Source organism: Gambusia affinis, linkage group LG02 (genome assembly GCF_019740435.1).
Source record: "Gambusia affinis linkage group LG02, SWU_Gaff_1.0, whole genome shotgun sequence".
NCBI lineage: Eukaryota > Metazoa > Chordata > Actinopteri > Cyprinodontiformes > Poeciliidae > Gambusia > Gambusia affinis.
The window spans coordinates 13036999-13057642 of NC_057869.1; the positions used below are offsets into that span (position 1 = coordinate 13036999).

The 20644-nt window shown below is 35.7% G+C and overlaps 1 protein-coding gene across 1 annotated transcript in view; it reads left to right on the forward strand.

The window, feature by feature from the left end:
* LOC122842636 (CUB and sushi domain-containing protein 1-like) overlaps positions 1–20644 on the forward strand; it is a 415097-nt gene that overhangs the window by 330631 nt on the left and 63822 nt on the right. Inside the window, exons 33-43 of the mRNA XM_044136693.1 lie at positions 6510–6626; positions 6744–6857; positions 8621–8716; positions 9046–9249; positions 10049–10173; positions 10286–10382; positions 12312–12416; positions 16860–16978; positions 17986–18055; positions 18776–18892; positions 19450–19659. Of these exons, the coding sequence (XP_043992628.1) occupies positions 6510–6626; positions 6744–6857; positions 8621–8716; positions 9046–9249; positions 10049–10173; positions 10286–10382; positions 12312–12416; positions 16860–16978; positions 17986–18055; positions 18776–18892; positions 19450–19659 (1374 nt within the window). The remainder of the gene's footprint in view (positions 1–6509; positions 6627–6743; positions 6858–8620; positions 8717–9045; positions 9250–10048; positions 10174–10285; positions 10383–12311; positions 12417–16859; positions 16979–17985; positions 18056–18775; positions 18893–19449; positions 19660–20644) is intronic.

Sequence of the window (20644 nt, forward strand, 5' to 3'; positions counted from 1 at the left end):
ATAAAGTAAGAGACTATTATAGAGTGCCGCCTAGAGGCAATAAGCACATACACAAACACACACTTTCACCAGCACACGCACACTTAATCACAAATCAGGGTACACCACTCATCTGTTTGAAAAACTAAAACCTGAATCCTTTAACAATTATTCATGTATTTGACAAAACGTATGATCAGATAGATAGTTTCTCATAATGCATAAATCAGTGCTTCTTGACCTTAGTAATTTAAGTTTTTATGGTTGAAAGAAGTAATTTCTAGGTTCATGACAACTTCATCTGTTTGGACATAAGTGAGTAAGTTTGTGCTTATCAGGAAAACATGTTTTTGGGATAATCCTGTTTGTCACCCTTCATACACCGCTCACTGACAGCTTGCAGCAACAGTTTGGGGATCGGAAGCACGAGTCTAAGCTTCATACAGCCAGTCAACATTTCAGTCAGTCACAACTTATTAACTGTGCTTAATAAGCTCGATAGCTAACCATTACTGTTAGAAATATATATTACTATGATCATCAAATGATCAATAAAGTCAGTGTAAAATTAGTTAATCTAAGATGAAGCTCAAAAAATGTTGGGCACTTTAAATTTTTATGTGTCTACTTCATCAGGAGTGACGTAGGACATCAGGGGTGTGTCTCACATCAGTCCTCAAGAGCCAAAGTCCTGCAGATTTTAGATGTGATCGTGCTCTGACACTACAATTCAAATGACTAAAATCTTCTTATTCCAGCGTATGTCTGTTAAAATGAGTGAATCTCTGTTGTTTGAAACTGTTATTGGTCTGAGTATATTATTTCTACGCTTGAAAACTGATAAAGATAAAGATCAAGTTATCTGAATAGACAAAAAAACAGTTCAACCTAGATTACTTCTTTTAACATGCCATACAAATGTTATTCACTTGCATTTAATAAATACTTGAATATACTGTAAATGTTTGCCTTAAACATTTACAGTATGTGTTAATATAATGTTTACAGTTTATTTATACTGTATTTTATGAGACCAAAATGTAGTTGGATATATTTGTTAAGAACCCCGCTTATTTTTCTGTACCTCATTGTAATTATGTCAATGACACAAATTAGTTGAAATATTTATTTTTCATATTTTAGCTGGTCTGAAAGATTTATTAAAATGACTTCCATCCAGAGTAAATCTAAGTAAGATTTTGTTGCTTTGTAACAAAAATTATTTGCAACAACGATGTTACATTATGCATCTGATAAAAAGACAATGGTAATGTTCCAAGATCAACAGACAGGATTACAACCTAACAAAGACAAGTAAAAAAAAAAAAAATTGTCACTTCAAGAACAAAGGTGGAAATAATGCAAGTTTTAAATCAAGAAAACAAAACCCAAAACAAAAATCATATTTCAGTGATATCTGGTGACCAACACAAGCAGTGAATTTGGTAAGCTTACTATTTTTATGCAGAAAAATATACTAAGTTTAGTGAGATAGAACCAAATGTGTGTTTGTGATTAAAAGTTGCCCACTGAAAGCCTGATGCCTGCCACTTTGCATTTTTAATTTGAATTATCTATAAGAACTGAACTGTGATAATTAATTTAAGTAGTAATAAAAACTTCTGGATTCAGGAACCTTTACATTCTCTTCTATTCAAAGTGTAACATGAGAGAGAGGCTATTGCTATTTATATAAAGTTATTACATTATCTTATATTGCTCAGTATCTATTAAAATATAATCTAATAACATTAAGATTTATTTCCTCCTTATTAGTTTGAAATAATCTTTCATCTGTCTACCACCTAGTTTAACATCAATGCTGCTTTTGGATAAAGCCAAACAGCCTATCTACCCCAAAGTCTCCTTTACAGGACTCCATTATGTTAGCCAACTTTTGTTCAGGGAAATTGTTTCAAATAGTGAAGTAAAAATTCTTTCAAAACTTCGTTTTCACTTTTCTTCTATAAAGTTGTTTCATACCCACCCTCTCATCTTGCTTCACTTCACTTCTGTTTCTTTCTATTTTCTTCTTGTTTCCTGAAGCTCTTGACTTCTTTGCATAAAACAACAACAAAAAACAATCTAAACTTATATGTCTGGTTTTTAGTCTGAAATCATAATTTAAAAAGACATTTCCATGTACATAGCAAGTCTGCAGATACTTCACTATCAATCCAGTCCTTTGATGGGACCTTGAGTGTGTTGCATTAAATGCCTACAAATGTCAATGAAATGCAACCACATTGGGTCATAATATATCAATAGTGAAGAGACTGATTAAATCATTCACTTACTGTTGCTATGGTCGACTCTACAACTACTATATCATGGGTTATATTAGTTTTTCCCATGACTGTATGTCAATATACCATTACATATGTAATATTAGAGTTATGCTAACTGGTTATGATGTGCACATGTTCCACTCACAGCTTATTCATAAATTTAAGTTTGATATTCTCCAGGAAAAGATAAAGTTTTTATAAATGCTATGAATATACTGTTTAAATTACTGCAACCTAATGTTCAAACATTTTTTTTTTCCTGTGCTGTTAGTCTTCTGTTAATACATTCATGTTTGTGTACTTGGGCAATAGAAAAAACAAGATGAGGTAATATTGGTAGTCAGAGGTAGGACTGCTGAAGTCTCATGTATGGGTGTAGATGATCAAAGTATACGGTTGTGTGATAGAAGGAGACTGACTTGTATGGCTTTTCTTTTTTTTTTGCATTTATTTGTGTGTGTTTGAGGGAGAGGGTGTGAGTGATCAAAGCATGTGTATGAGGCTGACATCCGAGCCTAGAGCAGCACCACCGGAGGATTGTGGGTAGATGGAGACAAGACCTGAAGACCCAAGGGTTTGAAAACAAGAGAACAGTAAAAGTCCATCCAAAATATCAATCAATATCACAGCCTAAGGTCAGGGGGAGAAGTAAAAAAAAATGGGGTTATTACTATGGAGCTTTAGGAAACAAGAAGAAAATAGATAGAAGCAGAAGTGGAGTGAAGTAAGGTGAGTGGGTGGGTATGAAACAACTTTATGCAAGAAAAGTGGAAACGAAGTTTGGAAAGAATTTTTACTTCCCTATTTGAAACAATTTCCCAGAGCAAATCTTGGCTAACATAATGGACCGAGTCGTAATGTGTACGCTTTTGGTCTCATAGACTTTGGCACATCTTACAGAAAAGTCCTCAGGGGCTCACGAATGCCCTACTGTGAAAACTGAAAGTGCTTGAGGGCTCTCTCGTGTACTTTTTGAGCCTTTCATGCACAGTTTTCACAAGACCAAAATGCTGACGTTTTTACTTGAAAGAGTAACCCTCAAGGGTGTGTTTAAGGGGATGTTTCCAGCTAATAACTGGTAGCATTTAAGCTTTATGATCCTGTACAAAAAGATCACATCCTCGCATCTCAGCACTAGAGCCCCATGACTTTGGCAGCAGATTAATTCACAAAGTGTTGTTCTGTGTGTCTTAGAGCAGGATCAAACTTTGAACTCATTCGCTCTCACATTTCCAACAAGCACAGGGGCGATGATAATTAAAATCTGTTAAGGGTCACAGCTAATGACGTTGGTGGATAATAGATCTGACCCTCGGAGGTTCACTCTGTAGCAACCGCAACAAGACAAGATGAGTACAGGGCCAGAGAGGGTGAAGAGAAGAGGAATAAAAATACACGGAGAGAATGTATTGTGTGTATTGGGGGAGATGACATTGACCGATGGGCTTCTTGCAGCTGTTTTGTGCACTCACTTTCAGAGACACTTACATAAATGTCAGTGACCTCTGCCTTATTAAGAGCATAAGTGTGCACACACCCACATACTGTTCATGGACAAGAGTTCTTGCTCTCTTGGGGATGCAAAAAATGAATTGAGCCAGAGTTAGGCCTGTTTCTCACAGGTCTTGCTGTTGCTGAATGCGTTAATAGGCGTTTTGAAACAACACTGCTGTGCTGCAGATCACATACTGTTTTCGAGCGCCGGTTGCAAAAGTTTAGTCACTTAGTGTTTGTCCCGCTGATGTTTTTATTCAGAAAAATTTGCCATCTAGAGAGGGTTTGGCAAAAATATACATGCAGCAAATGTGCTTTTCAAAATTTTAAATCTAGTTTTTCATCTAATGTGGAGATAATTATGCTTCTGGTGTCAGCTGTTGTGTTATTTCTATTAGGATGTTTTTATTTCAGAACCATCTGCAATCTACTACTAAAACTCACAGCACCGACATTTCTTAGTTTCACATAAGGAGTTGCAAAATGTTAATAATAATAATAATAATAATAATAATAATAATAATAATAATAATAATAATAATAATAATAATAATAATAATAATAATAATAATAATAATAATAATAATAATAATAATAATAATGTCCATGACTGTGTCCCACAAATGTAAATCAAATAGCAATACATTTTATGTTATTTTATGATACATAACCAAAGACAAGCAAGTTTTTTTTGTTAACTAATCAACCTTTGAGCCAAATATAGTTAGCTTCATGCAAAAGAGAACAGAACAAGGATGTCTGCTGAACACTACAAGGAGATACAAATGTGAGAAAACTAGACCCGTTTTCCAATTGTAAGTGGATGTCAGAGGTTTTTAGACAGTAGTAACTTGTTGACTTATTTTTAACTCTTCATCATCTTTGTGTTTATGACTGTGAGCCAAGCGCCCTGTTTCCTGGTAACACTGCAATGACATTCACATAACTGCATATGTTTATAATTAGAAATTTCCAAGAAAAAGGACATTTTGATCTAATGCGGCTGTTTCACTGCCACATTTGATTGTTAAAAGTTTAACAGTGTGTTAGTACTGAAACAAGGTGGAGGTGTTTCTCTTTTGCTTCATCCTATCTGATTAAACCTGCCGGTGTGGAGATAAAACTAATACAAAAATGACATACAGAATTGAGCTAATAAATTTGGAAATAAATCTTACAGACCTCTCTCTGTCACATAAATCATATGACAAATTGAGTGTTGTAGCAGCAATTCCAATTACACATACAGGTGAATGGAAGCGAATCCATGCTTTGATATATGGAGCGATCAAAATTAACAAACCAAGTTCTTGTAAAACAGCCATCTAAAGCTCAGAGCTCATGGGTTGAATGTTGCTTGGCCTGCAAGATCAAATTTTATATGCAATTTCACAGCCCCATGATTATCTATTACACAAAAGGATAAAACTATTGTTCCCAGATTTCACAAAAACAATCCATTCAGTGTGTATCTAGGTTTTTAGTGTCTTTACTATCAATTCATTATATGCTGGAATGTAAATCTATGTTTTGATTTCCACTGAGAGATATTTTAACCAGTTTTAATTGTATTTTTATTACAGATGTTATTTTTAGATGCGTTTTATACTATTAAAGCATTTTAGTTACCATATTGATCAATTAGGTCAGTGTTTCTGAATTAATAATTTGCTATACAACATTTATCCACCACTCAAAATGTGTGAGGTTGAGTATGACATAGATCACATTTTGTGTATGTAATCATGTCAAAGGTGCCTGGATATGCACTTCTTAGGTCACATTTCAGACTATTCAGGTTTGTGTCGAAGTTGAATCAACAACGCATTGTCAACAAAAAGGGCAACAATGTGGAAACAACTGGAAAGAACACGATCAACTGACTTTTCTTCTTTTTGTGCCATTTTATTGTATAGTTGTCATAGAAGGGGTGGGAGCCAACTGCAGGCAAAAGAGAGGCAGTAAATCCAAATCCAAAGCAGGAACATGGAAGAAAGAAAGAAAGAAAACAAAATTATATGGGTTGCACTGTAGCCAGATTGAGCAATGTCAAGCAGTATTCAGCAGACGTACCCACAAAGAAAAATGAGATCCACTGAGTGTATATACTGAGAGAATAACATTGAATGGGTGTGCATTACTCAAAGGGATTAGGAAAAGCTGAGGAAGAGAGCAAACACTTAAACTGTGGAAAGGTGACTAATTAACACAAAGGAACAATGAACAACGAAGAGATAAAAGACTAACACTGATCTAAGAGAAATAAATCCATAAAAAAGCAAAAACATAAAAATATACTAAGAAACAAAATGCAAATAAATACAATAATAACAAAACAACGTAATGCCAAGTAACTGAATAGGGTAAGATGTTTTTATAACAATAATAAACCCTGAAATAATTGAGAGAAACAAAAGAAAACCAGATGGCCTGTGGATTGTGAAACAAAGCTATTTCTTTGCTCAGTTTCAAATTTGGGTAGCTCTGACACTATTATAATAAACTTCAGAAGAAAATATGTCTATAGCACTTTTATTATCCATAAGACTGGTAAACTGGCTTGCTCAGTTGTCCCTTTCAGAGACCTGGAATCATTGTATCATTTCCAACTTCTAAAAATGTCCATAAAGAGGAGAGTCATACTTGTTGATAATGTGTTTAAGGATAGAAGCAAATTGGTTCCTCTAGTGTGTTCTAAATTTAGTTAATTTTGCTAACAGCTTAAATTATTTGTCCTTGTGTGTACAGCTCCATGTGGAGGACACTATAGTGGATCTGAGGGTGTTGTTTTATCCCCAAACTATCCTTTAAACTACACCATGAGACAGATGTGTTCCTATCACATCACTGTGTCCCCACAGTTTGGTAAGTGCTTCATTTTCTACACTGAACGTGGTTGTACTAATAAATAAGTTATTCTAATAAAGGTAATAATAAGGTGTTTTTTTTTCCTCTCTGTATTTTCTTCTCTGACATTTCCAGTGGTATTTGGTCAGTTTGCTGTTTTCCAGACGGCAATGAATGACTCAGTGGAGCTTTTTGATGGAGCCAATGAAAATGCTCGACTGCTCAGCTCCCTGGCTGGATCCCATTCGGGTGAGTATGTTGACTAGTTCTAGGTCTAAACCTCACACAGGTGAGAGACTTCAATGTGTTTACACAGTATTGTCAACCTTGCAGCTGAACTGCTAGCATGCTCTCTATAGTTGTAAAGGTATTGTGTTATGGAAAAGTACCTATTCAGTCGTGACATTTCTTTTTCTGTATTATTTTCTTTAATCCTCCTTACCTTTATTGAAATTAGTTGAGTTCATTGCCATTGCACACATGTACAATAAGGTTAAAAGGATAAAATATTTAATAAAATTTAAAAAGGGTTATTCATGAAAATGTGTGTAGGGAAAAAAAATAGCCTCCTTAACTATAGAATGGGGTCACACCAGTCGTTATTGCAATTTATTTGACAGTGATTTATTTGGTGAAAATCTATTATGGGATGTCTTCACAAGAAGAAATCAGCAGCTCAGAGAGTCTCAGTGGTACGGCACGATCTGCAGTACAGGAGCTGAACCCTCCATGGGTTTGCATAGCCTCCAACTTTGAGTCATCCAAGCTTGGCAGAGCTTTGAATCATTGCACAGTAACACACCGTGCATTGATTAAATCTGACAGCTGTTGCAAAATCGATGCATATCACAAAATTTGAGGAATGTAATATGAGGAAATATTGATTAACATTGCTCATGGCGAACTGTGATGTCATTGCTTTTGAGTTTTACTTCATATATAAGTTTCTGTGTCATTGCTAGCAGGCACACTGCAGGGAAATATCCATGAATGTGACATTAGATTTCCCTCTCTGGAGATCATGTGTACATCAATTTTGTGTTCATCAAAAGATTGGACTCCAGCTCAGAAACCTTGCTTCAGCGGTTTAGGTGCCAAATAGTTTGATCATAGAAGCAAAAAATGATAAATTGTAAATAATCTTTAGAGATCCGATATCTTTATGCTTGTGGCATTATGAACACTTTTTAGTTTTTGTAGATGTCGAGGTTTCTTTCAGAAATTATGCTGCAATTTAAATCATTATGTTTTCAGGTACAATTCATTTAAATAGGACAAGAGCCAGCTTGAATAGCATTCAGATGTGTGACTTATTCCTGAATTCATTGCGGTTTGTGTTTTCTGTTTTTAGAATGGAAAACAATCAAACACAGCAGGCTATAGAAAATAATGTTATCTGTATCATTCTTACATACACCTACACACACACACCCATACACACCCCTACACATATAAAGGGGCAAACAGCTTTGTATTGCATTGTTCCATCTAACTGGTTGATTATCTTGGCACGGAAACAAATTAACACACAAGCACGTCTATAAAGCCCACGCATACCGCACACACGCGCACATGCACACATCATGACAGTGCTAATGATGATTCTAAATGTCAGCCACACCAGGCCACATTTGCCTCATTTATTACTGTTACTTCCTCTGTCTGACTTTGTGTTTTTTTCCTTTAAATCTGTGTGTGACTGTTAAATGGTGTGCAATGTTCATATTCAACCATAAAAGGAAAATATATAAGGATATCTGCTGAAAAATAACCAGAATAGACCAGTGTAGTTAAGTGTAGACAGTTGGGTAAGTACTTAGTGTTAAACAGTGTGCCACTGCTGTTGTGTGTGCATGAATGTTTATATAAAACTGTCGCATTACTTGATTTATAAAATGCTATTTAATGCTTAGCATTCCTCTTAAAACTAATGTTTAAAAGACACATTTATGCTGGTTTCAGTTTTTTACTTTAATTTAAAAATCATGTTTGTGCGTGTGTAATTGTTTCAGGAGAGACTTTGCCGCTGGCAACATCCAATCAGATCATGCTTCGCTTCAATGCCAAGAGTGGCCAGTCAGCTAAAGGCTTTCATTTTGTCTACCAAGGTAACTCATTACTGTTTATTTCTTAGTTGCAATATGTTTTCCTCACTTAAATACTGATGCATCTCACTAAAGTAAATATAATTGGAAAATACATATGTTTTACTATTATAAAAATGTTAAAACTTCTATTTTGTGTAGATTGATTTCTCACAATTATATGTCAGTTTTTACCCTCAGTAAGTTTGTGGGTTTTAAAACTCCAAAATTCAGTTACTTTTTTGACAATATTACATAAAATCATATGAGTCTGAAAACCTTCTTACTAATGTATTTAATTGTTGCTTTAATTATTCTCTTTCGATACAATTGAACTTATTTCTTCGTTGCAGCTGTGCCTCGCACAAGTGACAATCAGTGCAGCTCAGTGCCAGAGCCTCGGTATGGCAGACGAATTGGCTCAGAGTTCTCAGCAGGCTCCGTTGTCCGCTTCGAGTGCAGTCCTGGGTATCTTTTAAAAGGATCCAGCGCAATTCGATGCCAGGCTGTACCAGGTGCCCTCGCACAATGGAACGCATCGACACCTACATGTATAGGTGAGGAGATCAGACCTGCATAATATTAAGACTGTAGCTAGCAAATCCACACCTCCAAAATAAATTTTGCCACTGGATTTTGATTAAATAAGTCAGAAATTACACAAAAGACCATCAGGTTGTAGGAATCACAGAATTTTGACCAACGAACTACTGAAACAAAAAAATTATATGACTTTCAACAAATGTAATTTGTTGAAAGGCTTAGAAATTTTGGAATTTCCTCTCTGTTCTAAAATATTTAGAATTTCACAGGATACTTTAGTTATGTTGTTATAGAAGTAGTAAAAAGGCTTGACATTCTTTAATTAACATTAAATTTAATAAACAATATGTGGAAAAACTCAGATATACATTTTTACAGCATTTCCAGAAGAAAAAATGACGTTATAGCACTGCTAATGAGAGAACAGGTTGGACACCAATGAGGTCTGAGAAGTGACTTTACATAAAGAGAAATGAAAACATTACTTAACATATTAGGGAGTTTTGCCTTGGTTAATCATATTGCAATAGGCAATAATGATTGTCTATCATTATTGGTAAACAATAATGATAAAACTGCATTTTCACTGCAGTTTTAGCAAACTTTATCTATGCTGATGTGAAACCTTTCACTGTTGAGAGCTGGCATTTTGCAAACACGTAAATAATTTTATGTATTCTTGCTCCGTTCAAAACATCTTTATGTTTTTGGGGGGTTTTTTATTTTAGGCTACATTCCATCATCCTGTCCTAATTAAAAACTACTTAGTGTATAAATTATGCCAAAAATTCATATTTTATGCCTCCATTTTAGTTCCCTGCAGTGGCAATTTGACTGAACGTCGAGGTACAATATTGTCTCCTGGTTATCCTGAGCCGTACCCTAATGCTCTAAACTGTCTGTGGAGGATCCATGTCAGTGAAGGAGCAGGAATACAGGTACACACATATGTATGCAGTTAGACTGTCGCTCTTTAATGCACCAGTTGTGCAGGATTGTTGTAAACTTGCAGACTGTTTTGTTCAGTGATTATTGTTGTTTACTTGTTAGATCCAAGTTATGACGTTTGCAACAGAACACAACTGGGACTCTCTGGAGATCTATGATGGAGGGGACATGACAGCTCCAAAACTGGGATCCTTTTCAGGTATGACAGCTTGACTGGTCAAGCACATAGGTCAGATGTATAAAACTGCAGATGACATACAAAACAAAATAGGCTGTATAGCACATGATTAGTCCTTAACCAAAGAGACACACAATAATTGTTTAGCATTGTAAAAATATAAATGTTTGGTATAGTTCTAACCTCGAATAGTGAACAATAGAAATTATAAAAATGATAGAGAAAGAGTGACACTAAGGAGGGAGTCACTAATAAAGTATAACCTTTTACAATTTCATGTAGAGTTTCCCTTGTGCCCTGCCCCAAGCACATATCTGTCTCACAGCTATACCTCACATAAGTCATGCCACATATAGGGCAACACACACACACACACGCACACACACACACACAGGAATTTCATATATAACTGTACCCTTTTATAAAGGATACACCTGGGAGCTGGCTTCTACAACCATGTCGATCTAATGCTGACCACTGAGCACCTTTAGTCAGGCAGATAAAACTGCTTCTCTTTAGAATGCTTTTTGGACATAGATAGAAAAATTATGTGCAGTTTTCAGTGGTTATTTTTGTGTTTCAGATTTAAGCACAGACTGCAGACTGTGCATGAGTTTCATTGACTTTTACCACATGAATAGTATAATGTCATATTATCACACTATTAATACAAATAGAAAAATGAATTTATTCCCAACAATTAAGTGTTTGGATTAAAACGAGCTTAAATCTTATCATTTGTGGCAAAGCAGTTTTATCCTGAAAATATTGGGTGGGGCTTTTGTTTTTCAGCTAAAACTTTTTGTATAACAGCCAGATTTATCTTTTTTTGTAACATTCGTCTTACACTATGAGACACCTTGAATGACAATGTCACAGTGATGAGCCGTTGATATTATACACTCTCATGGTGTGCTATGCAAACACTTTGTCTACACCAATGAAAATTTCCTTATCTTGGGATACTGAATGATCAGAGCTGCTTCATTTGAAATACACGACCTTCCCTTTGATAAATTCACCCAATATCTTCTGCATTTGTCACTTGAGGGTGCTCAGAATGTGACTAGAGTGTTATTCTTTCATCACCAGATTACGCTTTTGAAAATATTTGTAATTTTCTTCTTTTTTCTTAATATATGCACAAGTTATAAAAAAGGAGCACATTAAAAAATAGCACACATTAATTTATAGATAAGATTTCCCTTGATGTTTAAATTTGTTTTGAGTTTCTTTATGCTTACAGCGTCATGAGTCACACATTTAAAAAAGGCCAATTTACATGGTCGAATGAGAAACACTGTGCAATTATTTTGAAAGGGTAATGTTTTAAATCTGAGGTGACTGTTAACTGTCTATTTTAAGAAAAGTCAGGAAGTTTGTTTATATAGCACCTTCACTACTGGGTAATTCAAGTCATTTACCAGAAAAACAAAGGGAAAGAAATACAGAAAGACCTCATACGTCAAAGAGAGACATGAAGTATCACATGAAAGCATACAATAATGAGACACAATAAAAGAAAGGCATACGAGTATTGCAAAATTTAAGCAAATGAAAAAACTAAAATATGATAGGAATAAAAATAATAATTCTAATAATCTTTGTCCTTTTTTGGTCATCCCTCATTGACTTCTCATCCTTGAAACACAAAAAGAATAGGTCTCTCCTTACCCGAGGGATGTTCATCTTCAGCAACAAACTCTGAAATGTATTTAGGCTCTTGACCCTTCACTGCCTTCTAGACTGGATTTTGATACAACATAAACAGCCTATGCATATCTATGGAAAAAAATCTCTAGTATATGACAAAGAATCCCTAAGATGATTTTTGAGACAACCTTTGAGTATTGTAAGCTTGACTTCAAAGCAATACTAACATGTTAAATAATACTGACAGACTTAGCTTGTACAATATTGTAATGTTTTTTGTGTGTCTGTGTTGTGTAGGAACAACAGCTCCTGCTCTACTGAACTCAACATCCAATCAGCTACTCCTGCACTTTCAGAGTGACATCAGTGTGGTAGCAGCAGGCTTTCACCTGGAATATAAGAGTAAGTTAATGGAGATTGATTGGCTTCAAAAAGGAAATGCTTGATGATATAAAGCTTCAAAGGAACTATAAAATTGTGTTCTCTCTAACTAGAAATGTACACAAACACACAATACTGCTGCCAAAACTTCAACATCAAATAACGAGAGTCAGTGACCTGAACTGGTATTGCCCGAGAGCACACACACATGCTGAGCATGGGTTCTAGCACACACACACACAATGCTCACCTGGAGGGACACAAACAAATTCATGTAGGCTCAGACGCAAACACAGATTTTCTTTGCCTGTGCCAGGCATGCACATAAATCCAGTGAATAAGAAGGCACATAGCTACACAACTACGCAGACCAAACAGGTATGGACACGGGCATTACCATCATGCATTTACACACCTGTCAGGGCATAGCTGTGCTTTTCAGTACTTTGTACTTGTTTTAGCTTAGAATCACTTCTAGATCAATGAACATGTCCCCTTCTATGAGAATATGTGAGAGTTTTAGTGTGTATGAATGAGCATTTCGCGGTGTTCTGATTTATAGGTGGGTGCACGCATTCATATCAGTGTTTTTGGCATCTCTGTGACATGCCATTACTAGGAATGAAAACCTAGAAGACTGTGTTTTTATTTGTCCTATATTTTTGCTTCATTGTAGTTTTGAATGGTATTATTCTGAGCTTTCTAGCTTAGCTTTTATTACCAGGCCCACAATTAGAGTTCAAGGGCTTTAAGGAAACTTAAAAGTAGAATTGACATAACTATGACAAACCAAACACCACAATTTTATTGTATTATATAGTTTACATATTTTATTTTTTTTAACAAGTAAATCAGTTGTAGTCCTTGAGTGATGGCAACTCTTTCTGTTTATTGATTTGAAATAGATTTTATTGAGAAGAGCTGTGATTTTAACCAGCCAGACTTACTGACTTGTTGTTGATAGTATGTCTCCTATGTTGGTCAATACCAACAACAGAAAGGCAGTTAATTTTAGTAGAAACTGGCAAAAGTACCAAACTCAGGAGTATTGTACATCTGCCTTAAATTAGTTGCACGTTTTAGATGAGAGGAAAGGTAGACCAACTCATCTGCCATTAAACTAAGAAAATGCTAGTGACAGAACTTATGATATATACAGATTGGGGGATACAGACTGTAATAACAGCATGTTACATTCCTCAGCTGTAGCAGCATGACTCAAGAGACATGCTAATTTATTCTAGTCCTAAATGTACTGTGGCTTACTGCCCATCATCTCCATAACTGATATCCATGGAAACTTTTACATGTTGTAATGCTACAACTACAAACGTCAAAGCACTTAACAAAAACTAAAGTGATAGATGTCAAAAAATGTGAAGCGGCAGCTAAATGTTAAAAAATAAAATATCAAATAGTGTGATGTGCAATTTTATTCACCTCCTTTTACTCTAATGTCCTTAAATAAAATTACAAGCAATCACTCTCAAAACTAAATGTTAAAAAGAGTTTACCTGTGTGTAATGTATTCTATGTGCACATTCTACGTGGCCCTCAGGGGTTTGTTAGAAATAATTAGTTAACAAATGGCATCATGAAGATCAAGGAAAATACTGGCTAGGTCTTGAAGTTTTGAAGTAAGGAAAATTAGGTGTTATTAAACCACAACTACATACCCTGACTGAGGTTTAGCTGTTTTGCAAAGAAGAAAACATTCAGTGCCTTGATGCCCAAAGCTAGTAGAAACCCACACGAATTGCATCATAATGTGTTTCAAAAAAGTATTGATTCAGAGGGCTGTACAAATGCACACCACACTTTTTCAATGTAAATATTGGGTGATTTTCCTATTAACATGTTTAATGTTAATGGGAGAAAGTCAAAGCCTTTACTGCTTAGGATTTCTGGGTCTTTGATTATTTGCAAACTCTTTAAGTTCTAAAGAAGAGTTGCATGCTCTATTTAAATGTAGATTAATTGGATCCAAAATGGATGGTAACTTATAAAAGTTTTACTTTTGAACAGTCAAGAAGGTCTGCATGTCTGTAGAAATAACTTGATATAGTCATTTTTAAAGCTGTTATCAACAGAAGTGGGATGAATTTGAGGGAGTTTTTCTTCTCTAAATAAAAATGCTAGAAAGCGAATAACCTCCTCACTGTTAAGAACTTAATGACTCAGAAGAGTTTGTCTGCCTGATGAAAGTATTCAAACAAAGGATTTCTTCTTGTTATCTCTTAACAGATAAAAGGTAGCTCTTTCTTTCATATATAAACTTTCCAGGGTGAGTGAACTCATTGTTGCACGTATTTCTTTCAGAATTTCTCACAGTAAATTACTTTAAACCACAGTGACTACATAACTTGTTGTTCAAAGAGCCAATTTAATCTTTTCTCTGGAGCTTTAGCTACTTCAACATGATTATTAGTTTGTGATGGCCAATACCTAGATAAACAGATTGTGCAACATTAACTTAACTTAAGCACAGTTTATGTTTTAGAAATGTGAAAAAGATGTTGCTCATGTTTGAGAATAATTCATTTTGAACTCATTTGGAAATTGTTTTGATATTTTGTGACAACATAGTGTTCCCATCTGTATAAACGAGGCATGTACGAGGAAATTTAAATTTAAAATCTAAATGTGCCATGGATATCAGTAATCTTGGGCTGATCTATCCACACCCATATATTATAAATGTAGTTTCTGACTATGGTTGTTTGTAGTCGAAAACTAAACTAAGGCAAGAGAAAAGTAGAAGTAACTACAACTCTTAAATTGCAGCAGCTATACACAGTGTAACTACAATACAGTCATCAATTGTTTCTTGAAGGTAGCAGGTGCTACTTTTTCTCAAAATGACGACTTCAACAACTGCAAAATGCAAGTCTAGATATGTTGAAGAGATTCTATACAGAGCTCTTCATCACCATATTGAACTTGTTTTTCTTCTAAAACACATTTTTAGAGATTAGTCAACTTTTAGTTGTTTTGAGATGATAGTTCACAGTTGGCGCCGCACTACATTGTGTTCTTTCTGCGGCACAGATTGTTGTAGATGTTCTATCATGAGACATGTGAATGATTCTGGCAGTGATGTTCATCACATTCTACGCTGATCATCTAAGGATGAGGGGAAATGTCTCTCTTGTTTGTCTGCCCTCTCATAAGCTAAAATGGAAGTGTAGTAAATCCAGTCAGTTAGCCTTAACTGCTGACAGTGTCCAGCAGGAGTAGAGTAGTCCTGGTGGGATGTTTTGTGGTGCTGTCAGTAGTTTACTGGGCATGACCACCCTCACATAGTCAGGACTTACTGTGTGTTGGCAGAAGAGAGAGAAAGATGGTCAGCCAAATGGAATAGTTTCATTGATCAGTCGTCATGACAGCCCACTGATGCTCTGCCTAATAATACACTGACTGTGTTTGTTTGTGTGTGTGTTTGTTAAGCCTCACACAGCTTTTCCACTTATAGTCCCTTTAAAAATTTAAATCCCCCTTATTCCCCCTTAGCAAGCAGACTCATGTAAAAATCACTCATCCACGCAGACTCACAAATGTCATTCAGGGGTGCTACGGGCCACCTGGATGTGCACGCCTGATTATTTGTGTGTATGGGCACCGTTGGATCACAGCCCTTTGATGGCAGGAATGCAGATAATGAACCAACATGACCAGTGACACAAGCATCACACACAAACAGTTCCTCATCTTTCCCTCCTTTCCTCTCTTGATTCCATCCTTCTTTCCTTTCCTCTTTCCTTCCTATTTTCCACCCATGTGCTGCCATGGTAACAGCTCTAGGGTAGCCTCCTGCGGATGTTTCCACATGCACACCCAAACGCACTCGCACACAAATGTGCAGATACACTTCTACTGGTCTGAGGGTCTGCTGCAGTCAGACTTATTAGAGATGTGTTTAACCTATTTTGTGCTGGGAATACAAATCCACTGCCAGGCTATTATCTTCTAAAACTTTACTTTGTTAAAGTACTTATCAAATCTAAAATGTTGTCAATTTATGTTGGGGAATTTGTTAAAAAATAATAAATACAACTTTCTCAATTCTTCTCATAAGTTTGTTTATTTTAAAAAAAATGTAATTAACCTGTGTGATATAGTAAATAAATGTTATATACATATGTAAACCAGTAGGAAGTGTGCTACAAATAAAGTCTTGAGAAAAGGTCAAATTCCTATGAATGGAGAAAAATGAAATAGATAAGATTTTCCTGCTGTTTTTACACATAACAAATTGCTTTTTTTGATACTAAAATGTAGGTTTTTCTGCATATAATTTTAAGAATTAATGATCATATCATTTACTTTTTCAGGTAAATGGTTTTTAACCCAGGGGCATAGCAATGTTCAGGAAAAAAAAAAAATCAACTTACATTAAAATTTTGGGGGGAATAATAAAAATAAAAAAAAACCTGTTTTGTTTTTTGTTTTTCTTCTTTGTTGTAGCGGTTGGGCTGACCACTTGTCCTGAACCAATGATCCCAGCAAATGGCATAAAAACAGGAGACAGATACATGGTGAATGAGGTGGTAGCTTTCATTTGTGAACCTGGTTACACACTACAGGTAATAATCACACAACATACACACTAACCCTGTGATGTTTAATTATTATGTTATTTAAATTACACGTCTTTGTTAAAAGTACATTTTTCTCCACACTGTAATCATGAGTCATGTGTGTAAAGTGGTCAGCAACAATGAATAATCGCATAAAATCATAAAATTACGATGAGAAAGAAATTTATTTTAAAGAAGTTTTTTTGCAACATCTGATTTTACTGGGGAGATCCATATGTTAATGTATTTAGGGCAACACCTGAAACACATGCATAATCTAATGTCCAGCCATGATGCTATTCTGGAAGCACGAAAGACAGACTGTTTAAGGAGATAACCAGCAGAACAGCAGCAAAAAAGACAGTATGAAACCAGGTAGCTTTATGTTTAGTTAAATAAGCACTCTACCAACTTTAAATTAAATATAATTCAGCAAAGAAGAAGCCAATAGTCCAAAATCTGAGGTAAGGGTGTGGCAGGAAGGACTGGGCATTATAAGGAAAGAACAATACACTCACATATTAAAGGATCATCTCAGAACAACAGCCAGAAAAAAACAATGCTTGGTACATATAGTATGAGTCTTCTGTCTGGATAGGCATTCTAGGAATACCATAAAATAAGTTATAAAATAGCTTAATAACATCAAAGGGTGTTTTTGGGTGACCATCATAAAAGCCATGATTTCAGTCACTTATTTGACAGAGCTAAAATGGTACAAACCTGACTCAGCTACACCAGCTCTGTCAGAAGAAATTAGCCAAAATTCCAGCAAACGATTTTAAGAACCCCAGGGAAGAATTCTGTCATTATTCTAGCATTGAGCAAATATAGATGTTTTGGTAATCCTGATTGTTCTAAATAAGAAAGCAAACAAAACATTTTATCTAAATATCATCTTTCAACTCTATTCATGTTTTTCTAGAGTATAAAATGAATGTATTGATGATAAAAGCACATCTTTCACATTATTTTTATTTGATGAATCTAAGACACTGGATTATCTTTTTCAGGGTCATTCACACATTTCTTGCATGCCTGGGACTGTTCGTCGGTGGAACTACCCACCACCTCTTTGCATAGGTATTGCCCAGACAAACACAAACACATTTTATTGTGGGCTACATTGTTTTATGAATTATTTCTGTATTGCGAAGGAAATGATGTCCTGCAGGCACAAACTTTACAGAATATTACATGGCAATGTGCTAGAACTGAGAGGTACATCTAGAACTTTTGTACATCCACACAACAGAAAGAAAAACAACTATATGATGAATGAATGCCCTATATAGATCTGCTTAAAAAAGTCTTTATTATTCATCTTTCTGAGGTAAGGATGAAATATTTTTTTATATATATTTTTTTATTACATTAGTATATTTTTTTAAGTTTACAACAAAGTTTTTGAAACCAAGAAATTTCTCCATTGATGTGAGTTCAGCTGTTGGTCGAATAATGGTGTAAGATGGTGCAAGCACTAACAGAATTTGCGCTTTGGAAAGTTAGTGTTTCTGACCTTTATTAAGGTCATGTTTGTGTTTAGGATTGGATTATTCAGTAGCTTCAGGAGCTCTTTTTAGACAATTCTTGCAAAACTTGTTGTTCACATATCAAGATTTATTTAACAATGTGCTTTAACAGCACCTCCTTTTTTGTTGATTCAAGTTTTACAGCACACATTTTAGTACTTTGTAAACATTTTGCAGCTCATTCATGTGCACATTTGTTGAGGATAAAAGCAACAATCCCTAGAGTGTATTTCACACTTATAAACAATGTTTTATGTTCACTCATTGCCAGCACGCTGCGGTGGGGTCCTATCTGAGATGAGTGGTGTCATCCTCAGTCCAGGTTTTCCTGGCAACTACCCTGGAAACCTGGACTGCACCTGGCAAATCACCCTGCCAGCTGGATATGGTGAGTTAGGCTTTATTGGATGAAGAAACATTTCTTGAAAGAACATGTCATTTTAGGTATATTTTGTGGCTTATATGGGAAGCATAGAAATGCTTTTTTAGTGCAAATTCTGCCATAGATTTTTCATATGCGAGTTGGTGACTCACCACATTGTAAACATACATGCAGACTGCTGCAAACACCTTGGCACATGTTTACCCAAATGATTATAAAGACTACTTTGTTATAAATATTAAAATGGCAAATGAGAACATTTGCCATTTCAAATACACCAGCGTCATTATGACACTGGTGTCCTAACAGACCCATTGACAATATGTAAGTGTTTTGAGGGTGATGGTTAAGGGGCTTAATACAGCATATGTATTGATCTTTAAGATATTGGAGATAGCTGTGTTTTCTTTAGACCTATTCAGCATAAGTCACCTGGCATGTGACTTCATGCATAAATATTAGTATTGATTTCTTTGATATTATCGTGTGCTCTGTTGTTTGTTAGTGTTTTTATTTTCTCTTTTTCTGGTTTTGAACATGTACCTTTTGTGCTTGTTTACTAGGAGCCCATATTCAGTTCCAAAACTTCTCCTCGGAGGACAACCATGACTTTCTTGAAGTCCGTGCCGGACCACAACACAGCTCTGCTCTCATTGGTCAATTCACAGGCTCACAGATTCCACCACCATTGATGAGCACTACTCACCTGACAATCATTCACTTCTACAGTGACCACTCAGAGAACAGGCCAGGGTTCAGATTGATCTACCAGGGTAAGTTGCCATCATTTTTAAGGTATGCTTTGAGAAACGACCACAAAAACTGACTGAAGACTGAATTCAAAATATGTCTGCTATTATTGTTGTTCTCATTTGGTGGTAGGTAGTGGGAGACAGTGGTTGTCCAAATGATTAAGGGAAAAAAAATGGTCTTCTTAAAGGCTTAGAATAAATTAAGAACTCCTAACCTAGCAGCCAAATTACAAAGCCTGGCAACTCAAAGAAATGATTTATGGGATGAAAAAACACATATTGCTATGAGGTTTCGAGCTTTGATCCCTGGATGAGTCATGCTAAAGACTTTAAAAACCTTGTGGCTTTTCGTTCATCATTAAAAAAGATGGATTGCCAGTAAACCCTTGAGAGACTGGCATCATGTCCAGCAGGCTTTACTTGTAGCCCTCAGTGTTTCACTTCAAAGACACGAGAGATGCATTATGGGCCTGTATGCCAGGATAAGTAGAACAAGGCTTACTTACACATAAGCTAATGCACATTTATGTACACATCTTAATTTCTTTCTTATTCTCTGCAACAGAAAGTGCCCTAATACTGTAACACCTGTCACCCTCCTCCTACTTTTATGTTTGAGGGGTGCCAAAATCCTTCTGCACAATGAGTAACACCCAATGACACCTGACAGCAATATTCTTTGGCAGGAGGCTACAGCACACACAGAACCTCGTGATTACAACCCAAGCAGAGTGTACCTTCATTCCAGTGCCATTCTACATCACATGCAATCTCAGGTGTTTAAAGCTTAAGAGGTCGTGAAACTGCATATCTGTGTACACACCTGTGCAACCGGAGCCGGATAAGTGCTCAAGCCAAAAATGTGACTGTAAACATACTGGGAAAATGTACCCATACTCTACCATTTGAACCCAAGTGTGGCATATAAAAGCTTAAGGAAGTTCTAATTCTAGTTATAGGCATTGGCACGCTGACGTTGCACTGCTGATAAGTGCACTTTTCAACA